Source organism: Geospiza fortis, unplaced genomic scaffold, assembly GCF_000277835.1.
Source record: "Geospiza fortis unplaced genomic scaffold, GeoFor_1.0 scaffold12, whole genome shotgun sequence".
NCBI classification, from domain to species: Eukaryota; Metazoa; Chordata; class Aves; order Passeriformes; family Thraupidae; genus Geospiza; species Geospiza fortis.
In genome coordinates this window covers 3,063,920-3,090,977 of record NW_005054323.1, presented here as the reverse complement: position 1 = coordinate 3,090,977, position 27,058 = coordinate 3,063,920, and the positions used below count along the sequence as shown (strand labels likewise).

General features: G+C 36.8%; 1 protein-coding gene across 1 annotated transcript in view; it reads right to left on the bottom strand.

Annotated features, from left to right (window-relative positions):
- Window positions 1–863: 863 nt before the first annotated feature.
- PRUNE2 (prune homolog 2 with BCH domain) overlaps window positions 864–27,058 on the bottom strand; it is a 102,587-nt gene continuing 76,392 nt past the window's right edge. The window contains 10 exon segments of the mRNA XM_031056878.1: window positions 864–1,660; window positions 3,873–3,920; window positions 5,424–5,462; window positions 7,807–7,905; window positions 11,762–11,848; window positions 12,003–12,134; window positions 15,455–15,557; window positions 19,744–19,920; window positions 24,184–24,384; window positions 25,284–25,363. Coding sequence (XP_030912738.1) covers window positions 1,639–1,660; window positions 3,873–3,920; window positions 5,424–5,462; window positions 7,807–7,905; window positions 11,762–11,848; window positions 12,003–12,134; window positions 15,455–15,557; window positions 19,744–19,920; window positions 24,184–24,384; window positions 25,284–25,363 — 988 coding nt within the window. The 3' untranslated portion in view covers window positions 864–1,638.

Sequence of the window (27,058 nt, the reverse complement as noted above, 5' to 3'; positions counted from 1 at the left end):
TATGCCCCAAGAATTACTTTGCTTGTTTTCTCTTTCATCACTAATTCTGAACTGAAAGCAGGACTAGAGTTATACCATACTAATAAGGTGCAACTTATCTTGAATTGTTATGTCTAAGGATTTCTTTAAAAAGTAAAGAATCCACAGATGTAATTCTAGGGCATGCATCTGTGGATTGTGAATCTTGTGAAAAAAAGAATAGTATTTCAGAGAGTATGTAATAATAAGACTTCCATTAGGACTTCCCAAAAAGCAGGCGAGTCAGCAGGTTTGGAAAGTGCCTGTCTGTATTCATTAGGGTACGGGCAAACATTTGTCATTTTCTTGACTCTCATCTTTCTAAAGCCAACAAACAGAAATCACTAGATAATTAACTTGCACACTTCTGTAAAAGCATGATTTGAGAAACTGAAGCTATTTCCCAGTAAGGAGTAGGACTTACTGTAGTAACGTTTGTGCAAATAAATAGGATCCCAGCAAACAAAAGATGCTTAGGGTTTTTCCGTTTTTATCTTTTTACTGGTGTTTACAGACAATAAATACCACTATAAGACCTGTTTTTATCTAATAGAAACACTTGGAGCAAGATTTTAACAAATCTTCCTAACAAATGAGTATGGCTCCCAGCTTTCAGCTCCCAGTAGGAAACAATATTTGATTCATATTCAGAGAATTAATAGCCTTTACAATTGGAGACAGGATGTCACTTGAAGACTCATAACTTTTAAAAAAGTGTTCTGGAAGAAACAGGCTTAGAAAGCAGCAATAAATTAATGCTCCAAGAATTTCAGAATAAATGAAAGTAATTTACAGGATTCGCTGCTTTGAGGAAATTATGCCTAAAATAAATATACTAAGCAGAATTATTAAAATAAAGTTTATTTCAGTTACTCATTCATCCTCTGGGAAGTCTAACGAGACTATTATTTTTTAGCATATCACACTTTCCTCTGATCAAACAAAAAGTCACTAATGAAGATGGAAAGACTTTTCAGACCTCAAGAAACACAAATTCATAAAAGCATGAATAGTTTGCATTGGAAGGGCCCTTAGGAATCATCTAGTTCCAGCCCCTTTGCCTTGAGCAGGGACACCCTTCACTACAACAAGCTACCCAAAGCCTGATCAAACATAGCCTGCCAAATTCAAGAAAGTCCTGCATAGCTTCTAAAGTTATTTTTAAACAGCAAAGTTGCTGCTGCTCTGTGACACAAGCAAACTAACATTTATTGTAACAACTACTGCGTTCAGCTATGCATAAACATTAATATGCTGAAGACAAAAATTAAAAAATCCCCATCCTCATTGACCTATTCATGAGGCACACTGTTGGTAAAATGGTATCCTTTTAAAAGGAAATGGCGCTCACAGAGAAACCAATGCTAGATGATATAGCTTTCCTAATGAAAACTGTTTCTGGAAACAACAAAAATAACCAGGATAACCAGGACCCAAAATTCTGCTGTCTCCATGGCCATAGGATTGGTTCTTTTGGTCTTCTTGAACTGCTGAATGACAGGGAAACTTATAAACCAAACTAAATTGACCAAATCACTTATTGTACAGTGTGGTTGTGATTGTCTGGGTGATGAAAATCCATGTGAACCCTCTTCTTCAAATGCCTGGCAATGATGCTTCTTATTTCAGTGTCATGTCGATCCTGTTTATTAAAGACAAAATGACAAAGAACAACAACAAAAATTAATGAGTGCTCTGAAAACACAGAGCTAGTTATTTCCCCAATCCTGAGCTCCCATAAAGTGTTTAGTAGCCTTATCTCTCATTTACTTAAATGCAGTAGTGTGAAATAACTTCCATCCTATGTACATCTATGAAAGTACACACTTTAGTAAGTTCTGTTACTGTTGTATTGAAATTAACAACTATTTTTTCAGCAATTGCAATCTGAAGTGTTACAGGTGTGGGAAGATCCACTGGTGGAATTACACAACAGTGTGACAGGAATGAGTACTCCTAAAAATGTTCCTAAGCATACAGTTTTGTCACATAGTGCAAAGCACATGACATCAAAAACTTTAGAAGTATTCTTTAGAGTAAGAAGTTGTCTTCATAAATGTTGCCTCAAGATAGTCTTCCTTAAAGAATACATAATTTAAAATTTCCTCAATATTTATGAACTGTTACACAATGGTTCTTCCACTATGAATTATTTCCCAATTTTTTTTTTAAAGTCATGGAGAAGTGAAAGGAGTTGAACAAAACAGAACACAAGAGAGCATGATAATAGACAAAAGCCTTTGGAACAAAATGAAAGAGACAACAGAAGCAAACTAAGTGCTGGGCAGACTCCAGAGGTGTTTTCAGCAGAAAGCATACAGAAAAAAAGTCTGTGTAAAACAGCTATTCTCAGAGTGAAGGGATTTACATAGGATGCTATTTCCTGAAGAAATGACACAAGAAATAAGAGATATGATCACGGGAAAACTATTGCCACTTCAGAAGACAGATTCATATTTATGCAGAGAAAATAAATGCCATGAATTAACATTAATTTGGCCTTAACTATATTTATTTAACATTAATGTAAATTCTCTTCTCATATTGCTTTTTGCTGCCCAGCTTATTGTTTGAGAAAAACAGGAAAGTTGTTCAAGCCACAAAAGGTCACAATCATACACAGTCTTTAACACGTGATTTTTTGTTCTTACGTCATCTTTTGTTCTTACTTTGAAAAACAGTTCTGATATTGACTCATTACAGAATAAAACAGTGTCTGAGAAAAAAAGAGATGAAGTGTAATATCAGTTCAGGAATCAGGAATTTAGCTTAGAGTTATAACCTCTGTATAAGCTGTCACAGAGTGATAGCTTACTAGAGCACTGTTGGTTTTTTTTAAGTGAAAACCAAAGCTTCAATTTATTTATGCAACTTTTCGCTACATACACTTCTAATTATTTTTTAATAATTATTTATTAATACTCATGTTATTGGTGGAATCTTTTGTTGAGTATTCAGGTTTACTATATGGTATTTCCCGTACAGTGTGAGACAACAGTGTATTTCTGTATTTCTACAGACCCATCAGATGGGCAGGGAGAGCAGAGGCCTCAATCCCTCTGCCCTGTGCACACTGGCCAGGACACACACTCCATTTGCTGCAGGGCTGGCTCTCCTGACACGCTGTTCCAGCAAGAAACTGCCAGCGCTCCTGTGACACACTGCACCTACAAACACTCCCACGGATCAACAGGAAGAGCAGCACTGCAGGGTTTTCCATTTGCATACTACAGTTACGGAATCAGACAGAGCAACGGCACACCAGGGGACTGACAGATTCCCATTTCCAAAGGAACAAGTCCATCTTTGAAAGGAAAAGATGTAAAGATGCTTGAGATTTAATCAGGAAAATAATTACAAAAGAAGCTGAGAAGCAGAAAAGCATAGAGAAGGCACATGTTAAGAGTACGGCCCAGAAATCAAAGTAAAAGATAAGACTTTTAATCTTTGAATGAGAATAGCAAGTTTGAAATTTAGGATAATGCATGGAACCATCTTCACTGTGATCATCCTCCACTTTTTCTATCTGTTTTTAATATAATTTGATCAGAATATTCTCAGGCTAACAATTATCTCTCTCTGCTTGGAAATGGTTAAGGACACCTCAAACACATTCCTAATGCAGCACAAATATAACAAATCTTCAGTATATAACACATATATAAAGTATATAAAATATAAATATAGCAAAGTTTCAATGCTTTGTCTGCTTGTACCATGTTGTTCCTGAATATTACCATAAAAGTATCTAGGTCTCAAAAATGCTTTAAGGAGTCTACCCAGCCTCAGTTCCTAGCAGTATTGTTGCAAAGTAATGTTAAAATGTAATGACAGTATTAGGCATAAATTCTTACTCCTGCTCCACTGAAGCCATTTCTGGATCATTTGAGAGGCAGCTAGTTCTGGATACAAGGAAAAAGATGAGTAAACATTTTTTCTGTGTTGATTTCTTTCTCTTTTAAAATTTGACATCAAATTTGGGGATGTAATAACTAACTGTAGTGAGTATCTTTGACAGCACAAACACACAAATGTTTTTAGGAATGTAGGGATCTTAGTACCCACAGCACATGTTAGTTTGAGTAACAGTTTTAAGCTATTTCTTTAAGTTAGGGAGGGGAAATGCACTACAGTGATGTCATACATCCAACAGTAACAATAATCAGTGATGCCTCATGTGAATATTTCATTCCCCTTTCACTTGCTACACTGCTGTCTCTACTATTTTAAATGAAGTAACAAGAAAGCAGCTTTTTTCAACAGAGTTCTCATTGTCATATGCATATGTTTATATGACAACATTGCATATACAATGCATTTGAAAATGTCCAAACAGAAGGGATAGAAGTTGTATTTCAAGGGTGGCTAGGCCTTTTAGTTTAACAAAATAGTCAGGTGGTATCAGATAACGGCTTATGTGAATTTATTGCTTCTGAGGCAGTTTTAACTCCTGGAATCAAAAAGTCGTGGCTAGTGTTTTAGGTATTTCTCCATAGTTGTTTTAGAAAGTGACCTCAGAAGAACTGAAGGAAAAGGTGTACTGCAAAAGAAGGAACTTTCAGAAAAAGTACAGCAAAGAAGAAGCTGTAAGTTAAAAATCCTGAAGTGCATAAGCAAAAAGAAGGTGACTGGAAAGCAATTTCAAAACTCAAAATATTTAGTTACAAAAACTGCAAGGGAGAATGTTATACTAGAACTAACAGACACAGACTTCTCCTCAGGAATTTGGTGTACAATACTCACATGAGGAAAGTGCACTGTACACTTTCTAAAGCTCTGCTCAGAGAGTCATGGACTGCGCACTTCTTAAGGATTTCTTTGGTACTGTACACCACACTTCCACATTATATTCAAGTCAAAGCACAAAGTTATCATTTTAAAGTATCTGATCACCATGTGCCCCTGTTTTATTAAGTAACCATAGACAATATAATATTATTATCAAGTATTAATTCCCTAGCCTACCCAGCCAACATTGGAAAGACAGAAGACTTTACATACCTACCTTAACTGAGATAGCTAACCCTGATTTAATGAACTGAAAAAAAAATTATAGCAAGAACTATCTCTTAAAAACTGTATAAATCATCTGACATAAGAGAAGAGTAGAAAATGTTTAATGATCCATTTTAATGGAGAAGTATGTGATTTCAGTCATTCCCATGACTATAGAAACAATCATCAAAAAACAGCAAAAAATATTTTATAGTGTAAGGGTATGGTTATTTTTTACTGAGATCCAGCAGTACAAAAGCAGTGAGAGGGGAAGTCAATTCTCAAATGGGGCAACTTACACAGCAATTGAAACTACAAGCTGCCTGTTGTACCAAACACAATGTACTACTGCATTCAAGCTATTCCTGTGAAACAATATAATGCCAGGATTCAGCTGAAAGCTATCTTACTTAGCTGTTTCTGAAGCTTCCCTCAGCTCTTCATCCAGTCTGCATGAGTAAAAGTTATTGATATAAAGAAACAGAGAAGCAAGCAGAGCATAAGAGTGAAGCAGAGCAATAGCAGAGCAAAGAACAAATAGAGTACATGCTTTTGTAAGGCATCCAGTATGATTTAGAGCTAACCCGAAAGCTCTTCAGTTCAGTATGATGCTATTTATCCCTGTGCTCAACCCACCTTAAATTTGTAAGTCCTTATTTAGCTCACTTGGAGGCAGAGACAGAGAAGCAGCAGGGGTCTGAGGCATGCCCAGTGGACAGAGCTGAAAGCACTCAGTTGCTCTATCAGGTAATGTTAAACTAGCTGCAGCCTGGGCCAAGTCAAGGACATTTACAGTTCAGTGAGTTTTATTTGCAAGGGAGGCTGATCTCAACAGCTTGAAGGGGAAAGTAAGATGCCATGTCTTTGCAAGTCCTCTCTCATTCAGCTGTTGAGGTCGCCTGCAGGTGAAAGGCTGTCACACAGATTCACTCTATTATGAGCAGCAGCATAGGCTAGAAAGCAATTTTTACCTCATTCTCCTCTTAATACACTTATCTTCATCATACCTTACAAGATAAGAATGGATGAAGGAAGAGAAAATATGTACAAGTTCATATACAACAATCATATAGTATCGTGCTTCACTGAGAACTACCAAGAAAATCACACAACCCAAATTCTGGCATAACACTGTGTACTTTCTAAAGGGGGGATTTTTCTTGCCCATAGGTCGTATGCTTGTTCTTGGCAATGGAGCAATTATGAAGACAAAAGATGAGTTGTATTTTTCTATAGGAATCTCTCCAAATTTGCAGCAAAAGGGAAGCTATGAACTAAACACTGCTCTTCTCCCTGTGGTATGGGAATAGCCACTCACAGATGCCTTGAATGCACACAGCCACCAAATCTTCTTATTACAACATCTTGAAATGCTTGCCACCAATGGGTGCAATTGTCATCTTTCCAGGTCTGTCTTTTTCAGCAAAATCACGATCTCTCATCTGGCTGCTGATGACGTGAAGCAGGTATTACCATAAAACTCTTTAAGTACTAAAGTTTCTTTGGTACTACTGCTGGGATCACTTCACCTTTGGTCTGAGAGGTGAATGGACTTTCTGAACACTTTTAAGTTTACAGGGAAAAAAAATGTCTGCAACACAGATGCGTGTACTGCCACAGTGTAACAATAAAACACAGCAAGGAAACAGACAGAAACTCTCTGAGGTTAGGAAAGGTAAGGTTTCCATCAAAGGGAACCATAAGAAACTGAAATGTTTACAGGAGCCAGAAAAAAATTTGTTAGGGATGTTAGAACATTATGGACAACTCTCTGTCAGTTGACCAACAGCCTCTGCTCCACATTCTTATCATCACTCCACCTCTAAAGAAGTTATAGCAGCAAATGAACCTCAGTGAAAGTCTCTGTGACCCCTGATTTTGCAACTGTAATTTACTGTTTTCTCAACTGCTACTGCCAGACCTGAGTCTGGCAGTAGCAGTTGAGAAAACAGTAAATTCCCACCTGCTCCCTGGAATTGCACCAGCAGCTTGACAAAGTAAATTGCTTTGCAACTACTATGAAACAGGTGTGAAAACTCCTGCCTGGGTCGAGGAGATCTATGACAACTTCAAAAGCTGTCACTGACCAGTCATAATGAAAATACAATCATACTTGCACATCTCCTCTTCAAACTACCTTCTAGAATAAGCAATTCAAAACCTGGGACATTTGCTGAAGAGAACAATTACAAATAAAATCCTGAACACAACATCTTTTTAATAATGACTACATGAAAACCATTATTTTTTTCAGTCATGCTTTCAGTCTTGGTGTATCACTTCTTTTTGTTGCTTTCAGGTCTGAAAAAAAGTCAGTTGAGGTGAGCAATACCAATCAACTTCCTACAATTTTTTAACAGATATCTTCCTCTGGAAATGCCTGCATTTAAAAAACCTCTTCACATAAGCAGCAAAAACGAAGAAACTATCTTTCAGCATTTGTGAATTTAACCACAAGAATTGACAAGGCAAAGACCAGTAAACCTATAGAATTTCACTGGTCTTCTATTGAATAGGCTATCTTTTAATTAACATTTCTGCTAAAAGCCCTGCATGACTGAAACTTGAAAACACTTCCACTTAAATAGAGGTAAACAGTTATTGTGTTTTGTCTTTCTGTTACACAGCAGTCTCCTGCCACTGAGTTTGACAGTGAAATGTTTGAGGAACACACAATCATTTTTAATAACAACAGGAAAGTGCTTTCCGTTTTTCATACAGTCTTTCACACTATTATCAGTTTGTGGAAATAATTTCCATTAGCACAAGTACATGCTACTGTACATCACTTACTTGACAATACTGTCTGGTATATGCACATATTCCATTGGAATCATCTCACGAAGCTCTGCCAATGTGTTGACATACTGTATCTTACTGCTAAACTTAGAGCTGAAACACAGGAAAAAAGGTATTAATTGACTGCCCCCCAATCTTTTATGACATGCTAAAACCAAATGAAGAAATGTATTAAATGTATGAAATACTTAAGCATTTGGATATTCATATTTCAATTACAGACTGAGAGACTGGACTGTTAATGATTAATTACTCAAACAATCCACCTGCCACAGCTAAATAAGGCTGGTAAGAGGCAAGTCCTGTGAGGTGGGTAACATCTTTTATCATGCCAGTCCTCTCTTACATAATGGCTCAGGTGTGAAAACTTCCCTGTGGGGAAGAACCAGGTCTTTCACACAGAGCCTGAAGGTGTTCATCCCTGACATACCTGGTAGAATATAAAAGACTCAGCTCCACTGATGTAAGAGGCAGCTCTTAACATCTTAGAAGGCAAGGTACCTGGGCATTCCCACCTGAACTTGAGTGAATATAAACGCAATGGACTTTGTGTTTTGTGGGCTTCCCCCACTCAGTGAAGGCAGTGACCATAACTTTGACAAGACTGGAAACCTCATCACCAAGAAGACCAGAAGAAGAGGACCAAGGAGATGCCAACAGGATCACAGAGTGATGGTATTTTTTCTACTTTGTCTGTGTTTGTCATGCTCTTTCTCCTCTCCTCCCCCCATTCTATTTCTTTCTGTCTCTCCCTCACAATTACTGCTAAATAAAAGTCTGTGCTTCAGCATATGGTCTTGTTTGCACCTTAACTCAGACAGAGTAATCTAATAATTTTAATAATCATGTCTTAATGCAGTTCAGCTGATTATGAGACTACCTGAATAACATTATTAAGCCAACACCATAAATTGTAATTCCTACATAGTAGACAATGTGATTAGTTTTAAGTTGGAAGGAGATGTGTAAAAATTTGGAAAAGATTCAAATCCCTTACCTTACTTACATGTAAAAAGAGATGGAAAGCATTACTTGACATGGATATAATCATAAAGACAGTTATCAAGGGATTGTGATGACTCAGCATTTCTATTTTACACCAATTCTCAATCAAACACAATAAGACTCAATTTCATCAGTTATTCAGAAGAGCACAGATCTGACTGCATCTATTCTTACTGCAGCGCCTTTCTATGACGAAATAATGTGTTCATTTCAGCTGTGCTATGTGATTATTTTATTGTGCTTGTAAAATGATCACTTAGAAAAAAGGCTAAATTCCACACTTAAAACACAAGGCTATTTACTTGCCTAACCTAAGTTATTTGATAAGTGTGAAGTTATGAGAAATCTTTCTCATTTGGCTTATAAAGCAATTTTTCACATTTAGCTCTGGTTGTATTTAGATCATCTTAAAACAGCAGTAACAGTGGCAAGCTCATATTGACCATATATGTTAAGCACAGGTCTTGAAAAACAGAACATATTCTTTCTATTTACTCCTGACCTGCAGGTACAGCCAGACAACATGGAGCCTCTGAAATAGCTCTGAGCAGAAGGTTACAGCCCCTCTGCTCAACAGACATATCTTCCCAATAATGCAAAGGGAGACAACTGGAACATGAATACATGAAGGTGCTGTGAACAGTTGTTTAAGCTCACTCATTGTAATTTGTCTCTGTACCCAATTAGCCTCACTAGGCACAAAGAGTGGTCACATTTTAGATGCAAGAATCACCCACAACTGTCCAGTCAAGGCACGGTAACATATAGATTCTTAGCATTTTATCCAAATTGTTATCATAATCTGCAGCATTAGCATTTCTATCTAAACTAACCTGGAAAATTGCAAGCCAATCATAAGCTTCTGAAGATGGTGGGAAGGGATTAAAAAATCTTTCAATGGGTAATTTTTCTTCCTGAGGATTCTTCTGGGTCCACCAATTCCACTACAGCGACTGATTTCTAATTCCTTCATGTAGGAGTCAGTGTATGGGCATCCCAGACACAGTTTCTTTCAGACTTTAGGGAAAGCATGCTGCCAATAACGGTAACTTTCCCTCATTTAAGTATTTCTGTCAAATGCCAAGCATGTTTCACCACCTGAAGAACCCCTTTGAAATCTAATTTCTTACCTAACACTGCTCAAATAATTTTTGGCATGAATATCTACAGGGATTCTAAAAGAGTATCCAAGATCTCCATCTGCTACCTCTAGTTCTTTATTTTGATATATTCAAACAATGCTTTGTCACTCAAGATGGGTCCCACACTCAACTAAATTATCTTGCCAGTTTTTGATGTAGAAAAAAGATAGAGCTGAGGTAGAATTGAGGGTAGCCCACACTCAGCCACTTGACAGCCCCTTACCATTTTGTCGTCTTTCAGATTTTTGATTTTTACTGTTTATCCCCACATCTCAGCTGATATGCAATTAAAATTATGTTGCTCGCCTTCAGCTATCTCACTGAAATCTCTGCTTGCCTTGTGGCCAATTAATTTCTCACTCTAAAATTCCCACTCTGCCTCTCATGGGTTCAGAGAACAGCTGAGGGCTAGCAAACTAAGCTATAGTCATTGGGTTTCAATCCAATCAAGCTTTTATCTCCTTACTTCCTGAAGAAAGGTAAGGGAACTCATAATGTTCTATCCTTGGTAAGGGTCCAAATACCTCATGTCATCCTCCACAAAAGTCACACTAGCCATGTGTCCTGCCCACCTTTTCACCTTCTATTTGCCCTTCACTTTCTTCTTGCACCAAGACTCAGTCTACCTGGCTGAGATAGTCTCTAGTGTTTCTTGTTCCACACTGCTAAACTGCTTTGCCAAACTATTTAGAGTGAACATTTTCTCCTGTTTCACAATGAAAAACCTCTAATCATTGCTGCTTAATATGGCTACTTTGAATAAATGACTAATGAATTGAAACAGACATGATTTTTAAAAAAGACCAAACTGCCATTTATGGGAGCACACAGGATGGCAACAGAAATATCTCAGATATCAAATGCAACTCAGCAAATCCTCCTAACTCCTGTTGATAATTCCAAGTATTGTTTCCCTTTTACTCTGGTATTCTGAATAGTAACTTTCAGCTTGGTCTTTAAGATACCACATCTAGAAAGGAGCTCTGTTATGACATTCTGCCTGCTGCACTTCGGCAGCAATGGAACAACTCATGTGCTTCCCCAACCCCATGTCACTCTATCAGGACAGAGCACTCTGGGACTGTGATCTCCACAGAGATCTCCACCTGCAGTGTCTTCACCTGCAAACTGTAAAGAGAACTCTCCGAGATCTATGATGACACAACTCATTCTCTTTGTTGCTGAAGATTCGTCTCTTGCCTGAAGCAACTCTTTTTTACATGTGCTGGTTTGCTCTCCCTGACTGCATACCTGCCTATCTTCTGCAGTATGTGTGAGGTCTTTGAAGTTGGTAACTTTTTAAAAATTGTTTTACTAATCAAACCATTATTTTTGACAGCATTAAACATTTTTTAAATTCAAATGCATTCAAACAACTCAGGGTGCAAGCAGTTCCTCTTGTATGAGCTAGGAGCAGTAATGATAATTAAAAAACCCAGAACCATAGCCAAATCTTGTTCTGTAGCCAGGATTTTTTAAATAAGGTGATTATAATTACATGCAGTCCCCTTTTCTATATGCCTTTTATCTGGATTCTGAACAAAGACTATTTTAAGGAACTGAATTCTCAGACATACACATACAGGTTTAGAAAACCATGCCTATGACTTCCACAACTAGATACTCATATGTATAATTTTTTTCCCCTATTCACCTTCGGAAAGTGAAATTCAACTTCCAAAATCCCAACATGAACTATAAAATGAGCACTATTCAGTGAAAGATTAACAGCCACAGTTTGATGATTTAGGGTGCTTATGGATTCTCAAGGACATATAAAACCACAGGTATTTGCTACATACCTTATAAAAGGTCGTGTTACAGCCAGAATTGTCCTGATAAACCATGATGGATGAACAATTATAAATGACTTCAAATTCTTCCGTAATCTAAGTAACAAAAGCAACAGTTTCTTAGAAAAACAGAAAAACCATAAAAGATAAAGAAAGATCATATTCAGTAAACCCTGGCATACAGGAGAGCTATAGAAATGGACACTATTTAAAATAATGGCTGTGGATCAGACAGGAAAACACTACTTACCGTCGATCAATCATCTGATAACATTTCTTCATCCAACCCAATCCAGGCATCCTTCTTCTTGGTGTTGCTCCATTCAAGTAGACAATCATATAGTCTTCAGCTACCATCAGCTCTAAGGTACTGATTACATACCTGATAAAAGTACAGATGTCAGTGAGCATATACTGTACACTATCTGATTGATCCCTAACTAAATCAGGCAATTGGGAATAAATGAAGTCAGATTGAACACTTTATGACAAGATAGGCTTTTCTTTTCCTTTAAACAAAATCAAACATTTAGCACTGATCACCATGATACCTGTAGAAACGCAGCTAAAAAACAACAGTCTTACCTGTGCCTTCAAAAATATGTGGATTCCTCACAATAACAGAGCTGTGTAGTAAGTTTTCAAGTATCACTGGTGAATTTGCTTTTTCTTAAAAAGCAATTAAATCAGGAGATTTTGCAAGGGAGAACATGGCATCCTGTGAAGTCCTAGGAACTTCTGAAATTAACTCTTGAGAAACTTCTATTCACTGTTCTAATGACCAATTTTGCTCAATACAATAATAAAAGGTGTCAGAAGATACTTGTTTATACTTCATGTGATCCTTACAGTCCTGCTATCGAGTCTCTGACTGCAAAATACAAATACTTTGACACTCAAGCCCAAGAAAACCTGCCCATCAACCTGACATCTGATGGAACAGAGCACTCCATGACATCACTTCATTTTGTGAGCAAAACTCTCCCAACACCCATTATCAGACCGTGCTCTTGGGGCCAAACGCATTCTACCTAGAGAGCACACTACTCATTCAAATGAGAAGATCACTAAATTCTTGTTGGGGACTACTTATGCAGATGATCCACTCAGAAATCCCTACCCCATCTGGGAGCTGATCATCACAGGAATGTTCAAATTGTTCTCTCTACTATCCAGCCTCAAGGCATGCCTATGTAAAAACTAGAACGCAAAACTAAAAGTCACACCTTAAAAACCTGAATGCCTCAGTGCACTCACTACAAAAGGCAGCTCTATCCTTAAGCATAATGGCCCCTTTCAGAGTTTTATGGGAACGCCTCACAATCTAATCTGACCCTTAAATTCCTTAGGATGCAATGTCTTTAGAAGAATTGTAGGAAATCTAGTTCTCACCAGAGAGTGGTATTTTACCTGGCCATAAAGCAGGCAACATTAACTAGACCAGCTCCATGCATTTGGTAAATCCCACCCAAATCACTACACCCTCAATGCAATCCACTGCTCATTCTTACCTTGCAGTTGTGCACACCCTGCTTTTGCCTCACATTTGTGAAGGCTTATGTCTAACAGTGATATAGGAAAGCAAGGGATTGCACGGACATTCTGATGCATAAAGCTTCCTTTAATAGCTACTTCAACAAAGCTGCTATTTGACAGGTTATAAGATTAGCCCTTCCCACACGGCAGAACATCTAGTGCTTTAAAGGCACTTAACACTGAAACATACAAGTTTGTAAGTGCAAGTGTGTAAGTAGGTATTAAAATATGACAAGACTTACAGTTATGGAATAATTTCTTATTATTTTATAATAATGGCAATGTCTTCATTATTTGAAAATATGCACAGAAATTTTCTCATTGACTAGAACAACTGAATCACTCAGAAAACAAAGCGCTGGTTTTGTTTTGCGAAGTGCTGTTTTTCAAATTGAGATTATTTTTAAAAATTTTAACCTGTGGACTAGCTTTAATCTGACTTCCAGGCAACCACAAACTAAACAGTAGTTTTTTACAATGTGGTTCTGCATTATCTACAAAAACTGCTGTGGAAGCTGTTTCAAGTATTTTCACACAAATTCAACCCTTCAAAGACAATTTTACAGGATTAGTTAATATAAAAAGTAGGAAGAAGATAACTGGAAATGTGAAATGAATTCAGACGGGAAAGGAGCTGTTGAGAACAGCTGTTAATCAGAAGCTAGAGGTAGCTTATATGCTACCAGAAACATGCTGTATAAAAAAAGAGACTCAGTGGTTTGCAGGTCTCTCCAGATCCCTATATAATTCAATAGTAAAGAATTACCAAATATTTTAAAATATCAGTTACTGTATATTTAGCAAACTGTTGTATTCTCTCTCTTTCCATACAGACCTAGAATGGAAAGAAAGAGTTGAACTTACTCCTTTTTCTTGTTTTCTTGGAGAGACCCAACTGACTAAAAGCCTTAAAATAAGCTGCAAGTTCACAGCCAACATGAACTCACATTTTTATTACTACTCCAGAAAAAGTGACTTACAAAATTTACTTTGGCAATATACTTAAGCCATGTGGAAAAGGCTCTTAAAGCTTTCTCTGCAAAGTTAATTTATCACCAGTTCTATCGGAACAAGTGTCTTGGGTGAAGACAAAGAACAACTACTGAATGTCAGTCATGGTTACAGTCAGCTTTGTTCCTTACTTATCAAGTTAAAACCCCTGAAGTAATTCCTTCTTCTCTAAATCACTGAGCATTGTGTGTATCAGTTACCATAGATGGCATTGAGTTCTTAGAAGCTCGACTGGGCAAATTATACCAGTTGTTCTGACCAGAAACTAAAACACTGAGACTTGATTTTCACACATAGAGGCAATGTTAAAGGCACTGGCTGCCAACAAGTGCATCATCACAGGCTGGAATATTAAGGAGACCCGGGTTTGTGCTCTCGGCGCCTTGTAAGCTGCAAATGACAAAGGCGGGGTCTCCTGCTGGCTTTAGATATTAATTACTGCATTTTAGCACATTTAGCACAAATGATTGATATTTTAACAGCTGTAAGTGGAAGTAGCTGCAGGCACTTCAGGAGAGAGTTACCTTCAAAATTTTGGGCTGCCAAACCAATTGCTATTAGGAATAATTTTCCTGTGATTTGGGGTTATGTGTCCAAATTTGTGTCCTGCCCAACTGGCCCCTGCCACTTCTAGCTGAATCAGAAGGAGGTGGAGTCAGGAAGCATAGTTAGAGATGCTTATGTCAGCAACTGCCATTTATCCTGTTTTTAAAAAGCAAGTGTCAAAAAAAAGGCCCAGTAACTCCTAAACCAGACAGCATATATTAAAAATATGTTCAGGGATACATCATAATAATAAACAATGAACACTGAAAAACAGTCTAAGCCCCTGGTGACTGCTCTCAGCAAGACCTGGAAATCATTAGTGAAATTGTGTAAAGACTGTAGCCCCAACAAGGTGAAGATATCCCACTCCTTGGCTTTTAGAGAGATACTAACAGTCAGATTTGGTCCTCACAAATACACCTTAATTTGGGAAGGTGAATAATAAAGGATACCAAAATAATACACCACTGGGCAGTTTATCTAAAACTGCTATTTTCCTTGTCACTCCCCTTCTAATGGCCAAAACTACCTCTTAAGGAAAGACAGGTTACCTCTCACTGCATAATTCTAACTCAAAAGACTTTGTCACATTGCTCACATATCACTCACAGGAAAAGATTTTCCATGACATAGTTGTAATCAGCTCGACTGCTGTCTGGCAAGAAGCAGGCCGCAAACACAATGATAGCATTCAGACCATCACCATAGTATCCTGTGGAAAAAAAAAGAAAAAGCATTTTTATCGATGTCAAAGGCTTTTAACAGGATAAATTTTTTAAAATCCTGCAATAAAGCTACTATGTGTACTGCTGAAGCATCCCAGAATGCTTCATACTGAAGGTCTGAAAATATATGAACTATTATAAAGTGATAAAGAAGTTGGTTGGTCAGCGAAGCTAAGTTCTCAAAAACCACACATAGCACAACTACTAGTAGACTTTTTATAGGGACCAGCAAAAAAAACCTTCTAAGGCTTCTACTTCTGGTTCATTGCAGCTCTATGGCAATCATGTACTGAATGCTCACCTCAGACTGAGGAATAAGGGGCTAAAGTAAACATCCTACATTTGTTGTCCTGCATAGGTTGAATTATGTTTGGCAAAGTCTTGCAGTCCAATCTCAGTTGGCCTGTGCAGCTCCAATGGCTTAGAACATTTTACAATTTACAATTGGGACTGCACTCCACTATCCCTTAAAAGCTCCTGGGGATCAGTTAAATCCTTTGCTTCGAGTTTTGTATAAATTACTTTTTAACCTTCAATGCTCCAGTTGTCCAATACTGGCATTCTCTGGGCTCCATCGCTGCCTAATGATAGCTGTTAATCTTCAAAGCTGCAGCACTACTATTCCAGGGCCCAGCACAGGTGCTTATTATCCAAAATAATATGTTTCCTTCTCATGATGGATTAATGTTGGTTAATTGTCTCCAGAGCCCTTTGCAGCTGCCATGGATTTTCTGTATTTACCATAAATAATAAATAAAAACCACTCCTGCATTTCAGTTGGAGGTTTTGCTCAAAGGATACATGCAATAAGGAGGGAATTTATACAGATGCCATAGGAATGGCTGTAGGTTGACAGCACTAGCGATGCAGAGAGGGAAGACAGATACACTCAGAGAATGCTCAAAAACCTTTTGAGTCTAGGAAAAACAGACACTAAGGGAGAGATGATAATATTTGTGAAGGGAACTTCAATTCCCCTCAAGAACATGTTTTTATGACAAAAATTAAAGGCTAATATTAACACTTAACCTTTGCAAAAGGAGATTCTAAGACTTTTACAGTGCTTTCTGGATACTGGAGAGCAATATTCAAACCTAACTAAAGTGCTTATGAAATTCAAGTCCTGTTTTCAGCATGTATTCTTATTCAACTAGATTATTTGGATTTGTGCTGATTTCAGCTGGCAGAGAGTTTGTTTTCTTCACAGTGGCAAGCATGGGGCTGTAGTTTTGATTAGCATTGAAATCAGATGGCTGATAATATAGAGATGTTTTTGTTATTGCTGTGCAGTGTTCACAAAGCACCAAGGCCTTTTCTGCTTTTTATACTGCCCCCCACCACTCAGAGAGCAGACTGAGGATCTACAAGAACTTGGAAGGGGAAGGGGACACTGCCAAGACAGCTGACCCCAACAGACCACAGGGATATTCCAGACCATATGGCATCATGCTCAGGAGAGGAAGAAGGAGAAAGCAGGAGGGGACATTTGGAGTGATGGCCTTTATCTTCCCAAGTGTTTTGTGTGATGAGGACTTGCTCTACTGGAGATGGCTGAATACCTGCCTGTCTTTGAGAAGTAGTGAATGAATTTCTTGTTTTGCTTTGCTTGTGTGCACAGGTTTTGCTCCACATATTAAGTTGTCCTTATCTCAACCCGAGACTTTACTCATTCTTACTTTTCTGATTCACCATGTGGGAGTGAGTAACTGACTGTGTGGGGCTTGGCTGCCAGCTGGGTTTCAACAACAACAGGCAAAAGCAGTATTTCTCTCCCCCTCTGGTTTACAAATAGGGAGGACATTTCCTTCCTTCCATAAATTAAATAAAATTTTAAAAGACTTTATAATAAAGCAATCTGTCCAGCTGGCAGGCATAGGAATTTGGCAGTAAGAGCACATTATGGCAGGTGCATCCACTAAATTACAGAGCACAGTTTGCAGTTCATGGAAAGCAAAACAATTATGTGCAGATGCTAACAACACACAGAAGAAAAATCCACAGATAAATCTAAGCCACTTTTTCTCACACATGCTTGAAGAGAAGGAATTTTCACCCAAGGGACAAGTGTATTTTAATTCATCACTAAAAGACAATAAAAGCCATTTGCCCAAAATCTCAGCCTAAAGCAAAGGAAAAGATCTCTAAAAAATTTCTCCATCAGGATTTATTGAAGACAATCTCAAACCTAGGCTGCCAAATCTACTCTTCCCTTTCCTATTTTGTAGCTACCACCTAGGCTCTGCATTTGCTGTTATCTGTCATTTGGTAGGGAGGAATGTTCAGTAGATCTTTGAGTCATCAAGAAATGCTTGACTTGACTTCCTATTGACTAATTTTAGCCAGAAGCTATTATTATTCTTGAGATTAAAGAAAAGACTCCTGGCCCTCTAAACATTCCACTGAAGTACCGCCAAAGGGAACGTCATATGGAATGGGCCTTGCTGCCATTATGTAGAAACTGAGTTGTCCGAAGTTTTCCACATTAGATGCAACGATATGATTTTGTTTCCTTGTCTTCAATCTGCCAGTTCATAAATACAGAATTTAATCCAGTCCTTAACTTACTTTGATTTGTCTAGATATCAAGAAAAATTTCCAGTTTAGCCAGCAGCAGGCTGAAATTTATTGTTAGATCTTATACCATTTGTTTTACAATGACTAATGTTATTGACTAATAGCAAAACAGCCTTCCAAAAATAAAAAAAACTAAGTGCTCTTTATCTTACATTTGAGTGATCTAACAAAACATCAGACACGTAAAATTATTTCATACTATGCGAGTTGAGCTGAATTACCTAGTCTCCCATTAAACACTGATTTTTCACAAAGCTGATATAAACATAAACTTCAACATCAGTAGGAAAGATACAATTTTTTACCGCAAATGCATATTGATTAGTTTACAGCACACAAAAATATATAAATAAACAACATTAGCAAGGCCCAAAAATATATTGTGTTTGTTTCCTAAACTAAACCATCTGGGTATGTTTGCTAAATTGTGTCTGAGGTGTCATCACATTCATAAATCTTTGATGGTAGTGTTGTAGTAGAAAAATAGTTGAGCCCTAAACATCTTTAATAATTCTGGTTAAACCTTCTGTACACTGGCCACCATGAATAGCTGTAGGCTAGCATTTAGCTGCTTTTAATGTAAAAATTAACCATCGTTTGTTTATGTAATTTTTACCAGGCAGAGGCTTAACACTGAAAACATTTTATCTTCAACATTTTAGTATCTTTAACTGATGTTGCAGACCAACAACACTGTGAAAAAAGCATCCTCATATAAACTCATAAATTTTACCTCTAAGATGCTACACTGCCTGTCTCAGCTTTTGCAGGAATAAAACAACTCAACCTAATACCTTGCTTAACAGATAGCAAAGGGTGTCCCCTAAAAATACAAAATCCAAAGATAATCCAAAACTGAGACACCAAGGAAAAGGCACTGAGAGTAATACTTATCTATTTAAATTAATTTATATGGAAGCGTACTAGTGACACTGAAACTATAAATTCTCTGAGGAAGATGGGAAGGAGACAAACAAAGAAAATATAGCAAGCACACAGGGCCATTTTCCTACTTTAAATGTTTTCTTTGGTATCTTATTTGATAGTTATTAACAAATTATGTAAAAAGTCCCATAAACCAGTTCCTGGTGAAATGCTGCTGGCAACTATAAATGGCAGAAAAATAATGTAAGGTGAGTAGCCATAAGAATGGAAGCCCCAGAGAAAAGAATCTTTTTTCTTTTGCCACTCTGCTTGTTTAGATCTGTGCAATCACATACATCATTAAGCAAATCACAGAGCATTATACCTCCTCACACAAAAGGTTTTGTCAAAACTCACCAAATATAGTTTTCAGAATTTTATTTTGGTGTAGGTCAAAAGCTTTTTTCCTTGTCTCAAACAGTTTTACCCTACAATGACCAGATTGTTCCTGACACATATATATCAGTATGCTGTTTCCAAAATAGCTTTAAATTTAAAATTCTTATTAGTCATTGCCACACTGATTTTAAAGCCTGGCTGATTTCAGCCAAAGCTGAAAAATAAATTTTCTCTCCCTTTGGCAATATGATAATGGAACAAAAATAAAAGTAAATCATGATCAATAAAGCATGAACTTTTTACATCAATTTAAAAAATGCTTACAGCTGCTCCTACCTCCATGTGAAATGACCTTTTTGTATGGTTCAATGACTTTCATATCAATTCTCTGTTCCTGTTCTCCAATAACCACTGTTCTCCATAACCTGTTGTCCTCTCGCTCCTCTTCCGCAGAGTACTCAGGGATTGATTCAGACTCCTCCTGGGAAGCATCCTTAGCAGCAGTCTGCTCTTCTGAAAAGGAGAACTGTATGTATTACCTCTTCCTGTTAAAACTCTAAATGTTTTTACTGTTACATACATTTGATATGGATGACTGAAATTAAGTGCATTTTTACTGTACTGGTATAAATAAGAGCAGAATGACACATATTTAAAGTAAACTGTTCTTTCTAAAACATTATTCTGTCTCTGCAGTCATAAGAACAGAATTTGAATTGCAAGTCAGTAAGTGAGGTAACAGTAAACAAAGACAGAGTGAGATACATAATGACATACACCAGAGTACATAAAAAGCTGCAGGTATTCTATTTGAAAATACCACCGAGATCTATGAGAATTAAGGATGAACTCAAAAGAGCAATTTTAATTGACAAGAACTAAAGAACACAATATTTCATAGGTGCCCTCAAACCTTTCTATGTGTTGGGTTATCTACAGATGTGCCTCTCTGATTAAGGCTTCTTCTTGAACTACTAATGCAAATCAAAGTATATGATCCTCAAAAAACACTAGTTTATCATAACAATTAAAAAAGTTATCCATGAAATCAGGAATATGATAGTATACTGTATGTATACCACATATATATGCATAGAAGCTTGAGGTAGATATACATACATGTACTAACTATTACTTTATAAAACTGAATTCTCCAATAAATCCTACCAATAATTTCACCAGATCTGTTACAAACACCAAGTTTCTCTAACCTGACAAAAAAAGGCTTCCAAAAAAGAGAGGTTGAGCACATATTTACCGCTACAATAGGACTAACAAAGTCTGAATTTCTACTGCTGCCTGTCTTGTATTTTCTGTCCCTAATACAAAATATTATTATAGAATTATACTGGCAGAAGGTGCCCCTCTCTGAGGTAGATTCTCTCATGTGCAATGAAATCTGAGTCTATAAACAATTCTCTACCTAGTTCCTGCCTGATGGGATCCTGAAAGAAAGGAGGAATATTTCACCTCTTTCCTCACTGTCTAAGTAGCCAATGAGTTAAAAACATACTCAAATAAAATTGTATTAATGGTGGAAACAAGGATGGAAAATCAAGAAATACATACAAATGCAAATATAGTGTGACTATGTCAACCCTTCTTTCCTTAAGAACTCCAAATGAGTTTGAGGAGATCCAAGGTTGGAAAAAAAGGACAGTCTCACAAAAAGTGGGTTTTTTTCAAGTATAGTATTTCATATTGGTTTAACAGCTGTTGCTCAGCAGATTATATACTGAGGAACTGAAGAATATATTCATGCCTTTCTCAGGGCACAACGCTCATGATGTTTAACAATAGCATTCAGCTTTATACCATGTATTCTGTGACACTGGGAATAAGCTTACTAAATGCATAACCCAACTACCTTCAAACCAAGGTAGATACCTTGCAGTTTGTATGTTGTCAGTTTTGCAAAGGTACTGCTGGTAGCAATATGAAAATTACATGCATATGGTCAAGTTATGCAAACTTTGACAGGCCATGGCAGGGCAGCCCATTCCTGTATCCTGTATCCTTATACAGGGTCTCCACTATTTTGCACTATCTACAGGACACTATTATGCAGCTCAGGTACTTTTAGAATAGACAGATGGGATTATCAACACAGCCTACAAAAACTGTCTGGTCAGCTGATTCCTTGTGAAGTACAAAGAACATGACTGAGGCAGAGAAGTGTAGCTGGCAGAACAAACTTTAATAAAAAAAGGCTGGGCTATGTACGTGGCTGACCAATGTTGTATTTGGAGTTTGATTGTTTGTTTGTTTTGTTTGGTTTTCATTGTTTTTTCTGTTTGTTTGGTTGGTTTTTTGTTTGTTTGGTTTTTGGTTGCGGGGGTTTTGTTGTTTGGTGAAACTTAAGACAATAAAAAATTACTAAAACCCTGATAAAACTTCCAATGTTGAAATTTGGATATATGAATTATTTTTTAATAGAAATGGTACTAGACTGCCTCTTCCTGATGAAATAGCTCTCCTTTACTGCCTGGAGTGTTGATTTTGCAGAGAAAGATGCACCAGTGTGAAATTCAGAAAGGAAATAAATATCTGCAGAAAAAATAATAACCATTTTACTTTATAAATATGCTCATTGGAGAGGCCTTCACTGATACTCATATATGGTTTTCAGAAATGAAATCTTTATGTCATCTAAATCAATAATCATAAAAAGCTCATTTCAGAAACTAGCATAGCTTCTAAAGGGAATGTTGGAATGTATGGTATTTGTGACCAAAAAGCCCCACCCTGTGAAACTGATGATCAACCAATCTCTGAACAAGTCAGGTGCGAGTTCAAGACAAGTATTTTAGTATTTCTGCTCTCATCTTTCATGCATATTGCAGTTGTGATAATTGTTCTTCACCATTCATTTGAAAAAATGGGTCTCAGTATTAACTTATAATATAGGGACATTTTTCATTGATGAGGTGAACTCCTGAACCATGGTAACAGTCTTGCTTTTCTCAGTTGTCTTTTGCAGTTCAAAGCGACCTTCAGTAGTCTGATCATGACAAAAGTCACTGTTCTTTCTGGTCTCAGCAGCTATGTTTTTCTCAGTATTTACTTTTCTGGGTTTGGCAGCAGTTAGAAACATTGAACTGTGGGAGATTGCAGGTAACATCATGATGAGTGCATATCAGCTAATAGTAGAGTACAGGAGTACAAAGATAACAAAGGCTATTTACCATGCAAATAAGCCATTCTGCACTGGTTCTTATGACTATAATCTTAGCTATCAGATTAACATTACACATAGCCAACTTCTTTTATTGCTGGCTTATTTTGATAAAATGTTGGGGTTTTTTTGTTTAGGTCTTTTCTATTCTTTTCATGGCTCATCTCAGTGGAAGATATTTTTACTATTAACTATCTAAAAACTACACAACCGTATAAATGTCACGAAAGCCAGAGGGACCCTAAGCTCTTCACTTAAGAGTTTGGGGAAATTGGTCTAACTTTAAGAGCCAAACAAATCATCACATTTAGAAAGCAAGAAAAAAAAAAACACTGGGAGGAAATGCCATCAATACAATGGCTACCAAAATCACTGGAGTTAAATTTAATTACCTGAGGGTTTAAAGTAAACATCTGTTCTACTGCAGACAAGAGACTTTTTCTCTCACATGGTGGTCACAACAGTCAAAGCATGTCAGCCTCTGTGTGTGTTAGTTTTAACTTTCACTGTAAAATCTTCTAACTATCAACCAACTCATCACCACACTCTGCATCTACCCATAATGAAATCATCCTCCTCATGAGAAGTAACATTAGGGATGCTAATGCATGAGTTAGTACACAATGATGCCTCTTTGGCAATACCACTTAAAATAACGCAACTGTTCTTGTATGCTCCAGCAACCTCACTAGCATTAGGGAAAGTAAATGCGTGGGAAAATTCAGTTTGAACTGATCCATTTTTAAAACTTCTTTCTGCTCTCGGCTGTAAAATGTTCACACTCGTTTTCCCCTCAAATACCTTGTGATCTGTTTGTATTGACATCAGCAATCACAATTCCTACATGTTTATGTTTTATAAGGTACTATCAAGGAACAAGAAACACTGTATTTTGAACATCATGAAACTAAGTAAACGGAGTAAAACATATTTCTCCAAGGGAAAATCATTAATATGTGAAGAAAAAGTGAAGTTTCTATTGCACATTTCAGGGTGCATCCATATTGTACAGCTAGCCCTGCTGAGAAAGGACATCAAAATTAGTGGAACAAGGAATTGTGTTCTTCCATCACCTGAGGTAGCTTTATTATGCCATCCATATACCTTCCATATCTCAGCTTTCCAATCATGGGAATAAAAAGCAGACCTTTCCTCCTAACAAAAGACCTCTCTGCACATCGTGTCTACCTCACTTATGTACTGCAAGATCTTTGGTGCAGCCAACATATTTTGCACAAAGTTAGACTCCTAACTATGACCAATGTAACTGTAATCTAGAGCTGGCCAGAGCTGCAAGAAGCTGCAGTTAGCTACAGCTAGCTACAGCAACAGTCGGCTGCCCTCTCCTTCTTGGAAGAACAATTGTTTTCAGACAAATCCTATGGTACTGGACAAAGATAGGACTTTGAATTTCATTATCCCTAGGTAGCTCTTACTTTATTAATTCAGCTGAATTTTTTCTTTCTGCATGCTGAATAAACAGAAGGATAATACTTTACACAGGAGGAATAAAAGTTAAAAAAAATAGGAGACAGTAAAAATACCTAAAAATAAAAATGCCTAGAATTGATGAACCCTACATTTACAATGTAGACTATTACCTTGTCCAGCGTATTCAAAAGAGTCAGCTTCATCAGGAGTGTCAAGGTCATCTACATTAATGTCAATTTCATCGGGTGTATCCAAATTATCATCAGACAATATAGACCCTTCACTCTGGTCCAATGAGAGATTGATGTTTGGAGCAGTGAGCTTTATCCTTCTGGGCTGGGAACCATTAAGATCAAGCGAATTGGGAGGTTCTGAATAAAAGGGAAAAAAAAAGAACAAAAAAGAGAAAAAGAACTGTAGCTACTTCACATACAATTAATCTCCCAGGTACTTGAAAACTACCTTTAAACACCCTGGGACAGATCAATTCTAGTAACATCATGACATTTAAGACCATCTAACACAAAACACAAATATCAGCATTAATGTTTAATGAAATGAAACAAGAATCTATAGGAACAGCAAATGTAGTTCAGAGCTCTTAAATTATATTAAATCCAGAAACACTTTTTTGCAGTCATCAGACAAAAATGAGGTTTTGAACATACTCTGACCCACAATATTTAAGAGCTTAAAGGGCAAATATAAATCATTTGAGTTATGAATCAAAACATTGCTGAGTTCTGGGAAAATTTGTATGAGTTAAAAGCCATTGTAAATATTTATTTTCTTATGCATTCAGTGCTGATTTACAAATACTTACATCTTTAGCTTTAACCATATAATACCTTACTCGATACAGTAACAAATAAAAAAATCTCTGAGTCTCTTAATCAGTCTTACATAGAAGTAATATTCAACAAGACAAGAGCTAGATATACCTTTGCTCCTTGCCTCTGCCTTGTATGGCACATTTCAAGTTGTTCTGCTTAGTTCACTTAGAAAGAGGTCAATTATAAAATAAATAATACAGACTATTAAAACTTTACAAGGACTAAACAAGTGGTAACAATGCCCAAGAGAAAATGTTACACTGTAATTATAATTTCTCAAGTGAAGAAGAAAATTGACTAAATAAAGCAAATTCAATGCTCTTTTCTTTTTAACATTGAACTGATTCTTTACCAGCACAGAAGTATCATTCTCGCTGCATAATTAAATGCCACAGGAATAAGACACAATTAAGAAAATGAGCAAGAGTTTTTCTCACCAGGTCTCATCTCTGCAGAACTGGGGCTTTGTACACCCTCAGCTAAGGGGATGTCCATTCCCACATCCTCTTGTACCAACCTGAGAGGTAAATACAAAGTAAGATCTTAAAGAGATGTACAGCTCATGATCTTATATAGAACTGAAATTTCCTCCAACATAGCCAGTTCAGAGGCCTGAATACAAAACTGATGTTGCAAACAGCAATATTTCTCATTTTACACAAATGAAGATGGTCTTCGGTTATCAAGCAAATGGGAGACATCACTGCAAGGAGCTGCAGCTACTCTTTGTAAAACAGTATATTCCTGACTGTATACACTGTTACTGTATAGTAAAAATAAGTAGGTTTTCCCTTTTTTGGTATTGTGTATCTTATAGCAATTCTGATCCAAACCAGTAATACTGATACAGGTAATCTGTCACACTGAAAAAGTTCAGAAAGTAAAAACGTGAGAACCAAAACTATATCAAAGATTTTCAAAGACTAAATTGTTGCAAATATCTTACCTAGACCCCATTTTTAGGAAGATACTAAGAAATGACGTTTAACATACATACACACATACCTACATACGCACATACATAAGACAAGGAAAAGGCACTAAGTGGTGAAAATAGCAACAAAGATAGTTAAAATGTTTAAAGCAAGTTGACTTGAACCATTTTTATGTCTACTTGTTATTTAAATATTTTACTAAATACTTGCTGGAAGAACAGTTCAACTGCAAACAGGACACAACATTTTAAATTTTCAGGACACTTTTAGCAGCTACCAAACTATCTGCAAATGTATGACTTCAAGAGAGTTTCATTTACTTTATCATAATACTTGTAGCATTTTATTCTGCACTACTGTTCTGAAAAGCTGAAGAACAGCCTCTTCTCTGAACTTTGACCAACAGAACTGTGATGAGACCAAAGCTAGTAGTTTTCCCTGCAACAGCATCAGCTAGCTATGTTTTGAATGATTCAAGTGACTCAGCTGAACAGATCTGAATAGGTGTGGCTTACTGCTCTTGCAGTTTCTTCCTGCCCTCACTTTCCCAGTGAGGAGGACCACCCTCATTATTTGATTGTGTCCAGACAAGACCCTTTGGTCAATCACTGTTTCAAAGTGGGAGTATAGTTTCTGTGATTTATAGGTATTTCATATAAATTATATATAAATGTGCATACTTAGGGCTGCCAAAGGCTTCACTGTGCCTAAATTGAAAAAGATCTTTACTTCAAGCCCTGTGAAATCAAATTCCCAGCAGAGACCAGCAAATTTTTTTGATGAGACCATAGAGAACACAGTTTTCCATGAGACCATAGAGAACACAGTTTAAAGTAAGGGTCAAACATGTTTGTGCTGCTCAGCATTCAATCAAGCCTTGTCTCTCAATAAAAACTGATTTTACTAATTTTGATTTTATCCCCACATACTGTATAGTATGTATTTCATAAACACAGCGATGAACAGCCTAATGATTTTTACAAAACATATCAATTCTGGAATATGTTTAATTACTGTTAAAGAAGGCTTGAAATACTTTCTCTTAGGATACACAACAGAATAGTGAAGAAATTTGATGAAAGTATCCTGTCCATTAATAAAATGAAGGCACAAATTTCCTGTTCATTCAAACAGTTCCTTTTTCCCCCCTACTCTGTACAATTATCTGTATTCAGAAGTACTGACTACCACCACAACCTACATAGATAATGTAAATAAATAATTAGTGTCTTTGGCTTTTTTTTTTTTTTTTTTTTTTTTTTTTTTTTTTTTTTTTG